This window comes from Camelina sativa, chromosome 7 (genome assembly GCF_000633955.1).
Source record: "Camelina sativa cultivar DH55 chromosome 7, Cs, whole genome shotgun sequence".
In the NCBI taxonomy this organism is placed as follows: domain Eukaryota; kingdom Viridiplantae; phylum Streptophyta; class Magnoliopsida; order Brassicales; family Brassicaceae; genus Camelina; species Camelina sativa.
The window spans coordinates 19,836,072-19,846,296 of record NC_025691.1 but is presented as its reverse complement, the minus strand read 5'-3'; the positions used below and the strand labels follow the sequence as shown (position 1 = coordinate 19,846,296).

The following is a 10,225-nucleotide window of genomic DNA, read 5'->3' as shown; positions in this document are numbered from 1 at the left end:
TTAATTAGTAACCCTCACTCGTCACACCATTTTTTTCTAGGGTTTCAGTCTCACTCTCGTCTCTTTACTCTGTTCAGTTCTCTTCGTCTTCTCCGACTCAAAAATCATGGCGCCGAAGCGTAAGAGAGCTCCGAAGAACGACGACGATACTAAATCCGCTCCTAAACCGAGGAAGAGAGCTCCTAAGCGAGCTAAGACGGTGAACGAAGCGCCGGTTGAAGTGGTCGAGGAAGGGGAATTGTCGATTGCGAGGTTCTTGGACGAGCCTATACCGGAATCGGAGGCTAAGACTGCTTGGCCTGACAGATACAAACCGATCGAGGTATTTTTTCACTAATCGGAAACTTGGATCTTTGGTGTTTGAATATGAAATGGTTAGATCTGTTCGAAATTTGCTGGGATTTGTTTCAGATCTGTTGATTTCTGAAGGAATTTTGCTTTTGTTCTTGATTTTTTTTTGTTCTCAGGTGAAGAAACCTGTAGCTCGGTCAAGGGGAAAGAAGAAGTATGTTGTTTGAGTCCTTTGCTTTTTTGCGATTAATCAGATAGTTCGGGTTTACTTTTGTTTGATAAAAAAATGTGTGTTTTGACCTTGTTTCTTAATGGACTGATTAAGTGATTTCATTTTTGTAGGGATGATGATGTTGTAGAGATAATTCGAGCTCGATGCCATTTTAGACGTGCTATTGTTGATGAGTCCATTACATATGAGCTTAATGATGATGCTTATGTGCAGGTAATGACTCTATTTCCGAATGAGAAAATTGCCTTTGAAAGCCTCGATTTATCTGTAGCACTTGCAAGATAGGAGATTGTGAAAGACATTTTGTTTCTTGGTGTTTTGAGTTTGATGATTGTTGGGTTTTATACCACTTTGTAAATGTGCCAGCATTGTTAATTTTTATAGAATAAATTGAAGTGCGGGGCGGATAATTTGTTAATTTGTCCCTGTTTGTCATGATTTATATTTCTGCAAATGCTAATGGAGACACATTGATAATAGCTACCTTTCCTAGCTGAGATCTCATCTGAAACAATAACCACTGATTGTTATTTAGGCTGACATATTCCTTTTGGAGATAAGCTCAGACATCTTTAGCCTTAATGGAGACATATCATATTTGTTCTATGCTTTTTACAACATAATTAGATACTTTACTATAGATGACTTGTATTTCTCACAGTTTAGTTTTATTTTGTTTGTTCAGGCTGGTGAGGGAAACGCGCCTTACATTTGTAAAATTGTTGAAATGTTCGAAGGGGCTAATGGGAAGTTATACTTCGCGGCTCAATGGTTCTACAGAGCTTCTGATACTGTAAGAATCAAAACTTTATTGGTCTTTACCTTTTCTTTTTTTTTCTTTTTCCAATGTTGAATTGTCTAAAGTTTTGGGTTTTCTTAACTTTCAGGTAATTGGCAACCTCAATGCTCTGATAAGTGATAAACGTGTGTTTTTCTCGAAGGTTCGAGATACAAATGAATTAGGAACCCTAGTCAAAAAGCTTGAAATTTTGATGATTTCCTTAAACGTACGTACTTATTTAATTTATAGTCGGTTGCTATTTATAGTGTCTGTTTTTGGTTATTCGGTATCTTTGTGCAATCTTCCATTCTAACTTACATATGTTTCTCATGCCAGGAAAATACTACGGAGACTATCGCTGCAACAAAAAACTGTGATTATTATTGTGATATGAACTATTTGCTGCCTTATTCAACATTTGAAGCTTTTCAAGAAGGTTAGTGCTTTTAACAGTTGATCTTTCAAGTTAGCATTTCTTTCCACAGTCAATTGGATTAGATAACATGCTGCAGTTTCTGAAGATAACTAATCATATATAGATCTTTTGATTGTACAGATACCAAGATGGCTATAAGTGAAAGTTCAACAATATCCAGCGACAATGATGTAAACGGAGGAGCTGCTGTTATATCAGAGGATGACGAAACTTCCCAAGCTAATGGTGCTAAGAGAGAGGCAACATTGCTTGACCTCTACTGTGGTTGCGGCGCAATGTCCACTGGGTTGTGCATGGGTGCAAAACTCGCTGGTTTGAACCTTGTCACTGTGAGGCATTTTTACTTGCCAATTATATTGTTTAATAGTTTGTCAGATTTGTTTAATCTCTTTGATGCTATTTTTTGCTTTATAAAAATGATTTCTCAAGAAATGGGCTGTCGACATGAATGAACATGCGTGTAAAAGCTTGGAGCATAACCACCCAGAAACACAAGTAAGATTTTCATTATGTCTTTGTGTTTTCCATTTTTTCAATTCAATTTACCCCTATGTTTAGTCTCAAAAGTCACTTCATTTTAGGTAAGAAACATGTCCGCAGAAAATTTCCTGTTGCTGCTTAAGGAGTGGGAGAAGTTATGCATTCATTTCTCTTTGAGAAAAAGTCCAAATTCAGAAGAATATAATAACCTGTATGGGATGACTGTTGTTGAGGACGATGAAGATGAAGATGATAGCAAAGAGAGTGACAATGAAGATGATGGGGAGGTATTTACAGTGGCAAAGATTGTTGGTATTACCTTCGGCGACCTTAAAAATATAAAGAAAAGTGGACTTTATTTGAAGGTATTGTTGCTCTGTTTGTACAAATTTTACTCTTTCATGGTTTTGCCTTCTTATAGTCACAATCTTCTCTGATGTTTTGATATAATAGGTACGGTGGCTGGGTTATGCTCCTTCGCATGATACATGGGAACCTATTGAAGGACTTAGGTAAACATAAGAAAAAGGGTTCTTCCTTAAAATAATATGTCAATATTTGTTAAAACCTCTAAATTTATCTTTAAACAGTAATTGCCGGGAAAAGATCAAAGAGTTTGTTGAAAGTGGATATAAATCTGGCATCCTTCCGTTACAAGTATGTTTTTTAATACCCTGATACGTTTGCTTTTTTAAATTTCTGAAACCTGTGCAAAGTTCTTTTTATGTGCTAGGCTCTATGCGTCTTATGTATAGATAATGTACTTATATTAGTTTGTGTTTGATAGTTTATCAAAACTGTATTGTTGTGTGTCAATTAGTTGCTGAATGGGTTAAATAGAGTTAGTAACTGAATAGTTGCGGATTAAAGCACTATCATGGAATTGGTGATTAGGTGGCAGCTGTCAGAGAAGTCCTCACTTTATTGGTGAAATATAAGAATGTCATGTCACTGACACTAATGCCTAAACACTAATTTAGGGAGGTGTTGATGTTATTTGCGGCGGTCCGCCCTGTCAAGGAATCAGTGGTCATAACCGCTTCAGGAACACCGAGGAACCTCTAAACGATGAGAAAAATAAGCAGCTTCTTGTTTATATGAACATTGTGGAGTTTCTGAAGCCAAAATACGTTTTAATGGAAAATGTGGTTGACATGCTGAAGTTTGCAAAGGGCTACCTTGCGCGTTACGCTGTGGGACGGCTTATCCAAATGAATTACCAGAGTCGGATGGGAATGATGGCTGCTGGTGCATATGGTCTTGCTCAGTTCCGCATGCGGTTCTTCTTATGCGGTGCACTCTCTAGTGAGGTAAAACCTTTAATGTTATTTCTTTGTTCTATATATATGAATAGATGGTATTCTTAATTTGCACCTTTCTGTTTCAGATGCTTCCTCAATTCCCACTTCCAACTCATGATGTAGTCATGAGAGGAAATGTTCCTGTGGAGTTTGAGGTAAGAGAGACCCAAGAAGATAGTGAATTACTATTCCATATGTATAGCAAATACTCATCTTTGCTTATATTTAATGCAGAGGAACACGGTAGCCTATAATGAAGGCCACACTGTGAAGTTGGCAGACAAACTTTTACTTGAAGATATAATTTCAGATCTACCGGCTGTAAGTCTTGATGTGTGGCTTATCTTGACTAAAACTTAATTTATTTGTCTAGCATATTCTTGTCTTACTAAGTTTTACTTTGGGTTTAGATTGCAAACTAAGTTTTACTTTGGGTTTAGATTGCAAACAGTGAGGTGAGGGATGAGATACCATATGACAAAGATCCCATAACTCCATTTCAACAGTTTATCAGACTTAGAAAAGATGGTAAGATTTTAACTTTTGTTTTTTGGGGAACAATGTAAAACAAAAAAAAGGACAACTATAGTGGCAACTTGAGGTTCATTGAAAAATTGTTTATGAACTTTTTGAACAGAAGTTTTAGGGTCATCAACAAATTTCAAGTCTAAAAAGCATGTCTTATATGATCACCATCCCTTGAATCTGAATATTGATGATTATCAGCGTGTTTGTCGTGTCCCCAAGAAGAAGGTACAACCTTCTCACATTCGTTGATCTTATTTTTTTGGTTCTTGTTTGTTTTAGTTTTCTAGGATTATTCTGATTTTTTCCAATACAACTTTTGGTATTAGGGAGCAAATTTCAGGGACTTTCCTGGTGTAATTGTTGGACGCGGTAATGTAGTTCACTTGGATGAGAGTATGGAAAGGGTCATGCTTGAATCTGGAAATCCGTTGGTAATAATATTCATCTCTTTTTTTTTTTTGTCCTCATATAAAATTTGCTTTTCTTTTGTATTGACTAACTATGTTATTCAATCAGGTACCCGATTATGCCGTGAGTTATGTTGACGGGACATCATCCAAGTGAGTTTCATTTACCTTTCTTTACCTCTGTAAATCCTGAATTTGCCTAGTTTTATTCTGTTATAGAAGTGTGGCCTAAACCATTTGCTTTTTTTTCAGGCCCTTTGGACGCCTCTGGTGGGATGAGACTGTCCCTACGGTTGTCACTCGAGCGGAACCACACAACCAGGTGAGACCTCTCATGAAAAATAACTATCTGTTCTGAATTTTGGCTAGTTGTAAGTAAGTTAGTTTAGAGACTAAAAGACACAGTTATTATCGTGTTCTAGATTTGCATAGATTCCCTTTGGATGTGAATAGAAACATTGGAAACAACGTAAGAGTTACATATTTGACGTTGTATATGATTGCAGGTGATCATTCATCCCCAGCAAGATCGTGTTCTATCCATCAGAGAAAACGCCAGGCTCCAGGGCTTTCCTGATGACTACAAACTCTTTGGCCCACCAAAACAAAAGTGAGTTAACCGTGATTCCGTTTTGTCAGAGTTTCTGTGATTTGAGATTCGAAATTCAGACTAAATTTTACATAAATATTTTCGTTTTTTCAGGTACATTCAAGTTGGTAACGCGGTTGCAGTTCCGGTAGCGAAGGCCCTTGGATATGCTTTGGCAATGGCATTCCAAGGTCTCACAGTAAGAAACGATGATCCACTTCTTACTCTCCCTGAAGGTTTCGCTCACATGAAGCCTTGAACGCAAATCTTCCTTCCGAGCTTTCATGAACTCTGTTGATTTCATTGTCCTTCGGTTTATCTTTGATTGTTTTCTAGGGAGTTTGGATTATTATTATTATTTTTTTCTGTTAAATTTGACAGTTTCCAAGTTATTGTTCTGAATTTCTCTAGGATTTTCGTTTAAATCAGATTCTATGGATATGTTATGGGATTCTCTCTTTTGATCAAAGTCATTGTTTGGTTCGTTGGGTTACAAAAACTTTTTGCTTCTTAATGATATAAGGCCACTAAAAAATGTGATCTGTTTTGGAGGTTAATCATATGAAGTGCTTGCTAATAACCCCATGAAGCCCAATAGAGCCTTGGTACAGAAGCATTGGTACTTAAACCCAAATATTTGCCCAAGCCTACTAATAGACAAAGTTTTCAGATTGAGATTTAACTTAGAGACAAACCCAAAATATTTGAGAGACATGATATTCTCTCAAAGAACTTCTGGAGTCTGGAAGATAGGATTCCTTGTTTGGTTTGGTATTGTATTCAGCTTGTTGAGGTTTTAGTTTTGTGTATGGTTGTATATGGCTCTCTTTTCTTACGAGGTGTTCTTTTCAACGGCATTTAACACGAGTTTGTAGTGTATTTCTAAAAGTCTTAATAATACAGTATATTTAAGGTTTTAAATAACAAATATGAAAGGAATCACAATTTTTCCTAGGATTCAGAACATATTTTTATTCACCTGATACATGTTATATAAGTATTTTTCTCCCAAATTTATTAATTTTCATAAAAGTAATCAATATGTATATCCCGGCAAAACCTGTTTACAGATTATTGGAAAAAACTGTAATATAAAAATCACTAGTTAATCAAAATTACATAGAAAAATACAAGACTGGTCCACTAACTCGAACATCGTCGTTTGTGTCGGGCATGGTCTATTAATAATACAAATATACATCATCGATGAATCGACTTGACGCACCGAAGCTAAATTTGTTATATTAGTTTTACTTTCCGAGAACTTCCTAAATTAAACCCAACATGCTATATTATTTTTTCTTATTAATACTGTGAAGATTGTATTAAAATGGATACCTAGCTCCTATCAATATGTTAATTGTCCCATTAATATTATTATCTTCACCCAATTATAGATCTGAATTTTTTAGGCCAAAGAAAGCGAAAACTATCACGTTATATGTTGAGTTTATGTAACTAATAAAAATAGATGAATGACTCGGAGAGACGTGGACAGTGGTTGTATAAAATAAACTATCACCTTTTGTATCTCTCGTATTATATTTATAATCAGTGGTTGTATAAAATAGCTTCGTTCCAATCTCCTTTTTCACATGGCTAAGTCGTAATTAAACGTTTGTGTACACATTATGTGATCTTTCTGTAAGTTTATGTATAGCTATTAAGATAAATTAAATTACATTACTAATCAATGTTTTAAAATATGCTAAGCTCAAGTCATTATTGCGATATGCTATATGTGGGGTTTGAATTTGGGTTGTGATAAGGTGACAACACTATTACAAACCATTATGCTATGAGTCATGATTTCGTAGTAAATGATTTATATAATACAAAAAACATCATGATAAGCTATTCAACCATTTCTTTAAATAAATGTTTACTGATACAGTTTGCCGTTTTGGTAACGGAAGAAACGAGTCACGTATATAAATTGACTCTTTATAGCTAGACTAGTCCATATATGTTGAAGTTTATAAATTATATTAATGCATGGTGACGTTTTATATTCTGATGACTTACTTCAAAACCCTTACATCAAACTATTCAAACTAATGTATTTGAATCCTTCGCATATAGGTTGGCAAGTCCTTGTTCATCCAGACAGCACAAAAAGCCAAAACCAAATGAAAACAGTATATGGAGTTTTGCTTAAGTGGTTGAGACACCAAACAACGCCTACGTTCCAACTCTCAGGTTGTTTGAATATCGTAAGCAATAAAGCCGTTTGTTCTAGATATTTTCTATTGCAGCTAATGGCCAGAAAAATTAAATAAAATTCAAATGGAGAATTCAGAAACATGATATTCCAACCGTGTATACACGTTTGATGCTAATCCAACGATATGATATCCATGGAGACTTAGTCTATGGCTTGATTTTTCACAAGTAGGTCCTACTTCAGTCATACTCCTACATTTTCAGACTCATTTTTCTTGTGGCATCCTAATTTTAAATAATATCTTTAATTTATTGTTAAAAAAAATTGAATATAAGGTTTTTGAAAACAAAATGGGTAAACTGTTTCTCATAAAACATAAGGTTTTATTGGTGATCCGATTAAATCAAGTAGGAAAACGTTTCCAGCGATTATGAAGAAAACGGTTAAGAAAAAGTAAAAATAAAAAGAATAAATTACACATAATAGTTAGATATTAGATATGATTGGTAAGTCATCATCTATTTTACCATTTAGAGATGTTTTTTTGTGTGCAGATTATTGATAAATCTATCCCCATGCTTTCTTTCTTTTATGAATTGGTGGGTTTAGTTACATATATCTAATATGAATTGGTGGGTTTAGTTAAAAGTTCACTGATTTTCTTAAAAAAGTTTGATGCATGTAGAAATGTTTTGTTGTGAATATGTAAGCTGTCTTTTGTTTGGGAACCTTTCACCGTCACTTATTTTCTTTTTTTTTCCTTGAACAAACACCTTTCACCGTTACTAGCTATGTATGAGTAGAAAGCGTGAATTATATAGTTAGATGTGTCTGTCAGACAGTAAATCATCAGCTCGCGTACGTAACTTCAAGAAAACTTTAAGACACAAAAATGAGGTGAAACGAATAGATGGAGGAGGTTAGGTTTAGGTGGGATATTGCAAACTAACCTCACGTGGTGGATGTTACTTTTCTTCCCTTACGTACCGGTCGATCTATTTTAAGTGTACCAAATATCCCTTCATTATCTATTTATGTACATACAGTGGCGGATTCAGAAACATTTTTAACATGGGGCACAATATAACGAAAAAAATTATATAAATATGAAAAGAAGCTGTATTATAAATTTAAAAACCTATAAAATTATAACAGGTTTTTTATACTAAATAAAATTTTCATCATGTCACTTTATCAACTTTTTTTCAACAAAACAAATTAGGCTACCCTTTAGAAACCATTAATTATATTTTGGATTGAAATACTGATATATGAACAAATTATCAATTATAATATAAAATAACATAATGCATAAGTTTGAAGCATAGAAAATAGTTTTATAAAACTAGATAAAAAAACGATTATTCTAACTAGAGAATTTTCCATTGTATAAATTAATCACAAAATAATTACTTACTATAAAGTATAAACACTTTTGTTTTAGAAGTTAGAACTGGAAGAAAAAAACAATAAAAAAAAAGTTTTAGTTAACAGAGGAAAAACTAGGTCAATGATGCTATATTGCTAAATATAAATCTTCCATCGTTGTTATTATAATTCGCAGGCTTCCTTTGCACAATTAAAAGAAATAATTGTCGGATACATTTGTTTATAGAAATAAATTTTTTTATATGGGTGTTTTATTTTGGGTTAAAATATTTTATTTCCTTCTTTGTATGACTGGTTTGGCCGTTTGGGGTTAAGGCACATCTTTGGTTTGTAATTAGAGTGGGGCACCTTTCAAAATTACCTATAGACTGAAGATAATTGAGTAAGTTATATGAACAAAAGGAAAAAAATAAAAAAAAACAGTGTGGGGCACGTGCCCCACCCTTCAATGCCTTGCGTCCGCCCCTGTGTACATACTACATATCCATAAATACAATACGTATGCAAAGGACGTCAAAGCCATAAAAGAAAAATATGGCGTATATATACGTAACGAGACAAAAATAAATTAAACAATATCTCGACTACTTGACATAGAGAAGGGAATTTTACCAATTCTACCATATTTGCTAAAAAAACTTTCTAGTTCTATTAGAAAGGAAAACATCTTTTTTTATCTATCATATAGGGTAGATAAATGGACTAAACTGCCTTGCATATAATGGGTTGAAAATAACATGTGAATAAGTAAAATGAATTATGTTATTTAATATATATTTGATTTTCTGGCAACATGGATGAGCATTAATTCTTAGGACTAGACAAATAAGTGAGATCCGTAGTGGACACTTTATAATCTAAAAGTTACGTAGAGTTTGCAAATTATATACTATATATATATGTATATATTTTAGAGATCTGGTGGGTGAAATAGCATAAGTCTGTGGACAAAATTAGTTATGTGGACAAGGTTTGTCTGATAGACAAGTTGAATAATACAAAGTTGTCCATTAGCTTAAAGTACTTGTCCATTCGTCAAGTATGTTGTCTATGGGGGTTATTGAATCATGTAGTACATGACATGATTAATAGTAGACAAATAGAGATTTTAGACAAGTGTAAAATTAGTCTATCGAGTAAATAATTTATTGTCTTTGTAAAATAACTTGTCCATCACAAGATTAATAGTGGACACCTTGGTATGTTTAATTGGTCCACCAAATCAATAGCTCCAGCGGTGGCAACAGTGAATGTCATGGAAAAGAAAACAGATGTGAGCTTCTGAAAGAGTTGACGAAGAGCCAAAAAAAAACTGAGCGAAAATTTTTGGAAAGAAAAGTTAGAAACATTAGAAACAATAAGGTATTTTTTGATTAGATTTTATAGATTTGGAGAGATGTAGAGATAATTAATGGAAGAAAAAGAAAGAGATGAGAAAAAAAAATTGAGATAAGTGTCCTGTAAAAAAATGTGGAGTTAATTAATGAAAGAAGAAAGAGATGAGAAAGTTGGAAAGACAGGACAACAAAACAAATTGAAAAAATCTTTATTTTTGTTTTGAGAAAGGAAATAGGAAATGTTATTTTAGTATTTATCTGTTATGACTTGGTATTTCTGAAAAAGAGTT

General features: G+C 33.8%; 1 protein-coding gene across 2 annotated transcripts; it reads left to right on the top strand.

The window, feature by feature from the left end:
- LOC104701619 (DNA (cytosine-5)-methyltransferase CMT3-like) lies at window positions 1–5,538 on the top strand. 2 transcript variants are annotated; one of them, XM_010417335.1, is made up of 21 exons: window positions 1–322; window positions 468–505; window positions 634–736; window positions 1,209–1,316; window positions 1,411–1,530; window positions 1,641–1,740; window positions 1,861–2,069; window positions 2,170–2,235; window positions 2,322–2,585; window positions 2,674–2,732; window positions 2,811–2,877; window positions 3,201–3,530; window positions 3,608–3,676; window positions 3,756–3,842; window positions 3,962–4,049; window positions 4,162–4,274; window positions 4,376–4,480; window positions 4,566–4,609; window positions 4,709–4,778; window positions 4,963–5,066; window positions 5,160–5,538. In XM_010417335.1, exons 1-21 carry the CDS (start codon window positions 107–109, stop codon window positions 5,302–5,304), a joined length of 2,505 nt encoding a protein of 834 aa, XP_010415637.1. In that variant the 5' UTR covers window positions 1–106; the 3' UTR covers window positions 5,305–5,538. The 2 variants fall into 2 exon arrangements, with proteins under 2 accessions (XP_010415637.1, XP_010415636.1); XM_010417334.1 differs by having other exon boundaries at window positions 4,159–4,274.

Excerpts from the sequence above, each read along its gene's own strand:
- LOC104701619 (XM_010417334.1), top strand. The coding sequence starts at position 107 with ATGGCGCCGAAGCGTAAGAGAGCTCCGAAGAACGACGACGATACTAAA. Across the intron at positions 2,878-3,200 it reads CTGGCATCCTTCCGTTACAA|GGAGGTGTTGATGTTATTTG; the intron begins GTATGTTTTTTA and ends ACACTAATTTAG. Across the intron at positions 4,481-4,565 it reads TTGAATCTGGAAATCCGTTG|GTACCCGATTATGCCGTGAG; the intron begins GTAATAATATTC and ends TTATTCAATCAG.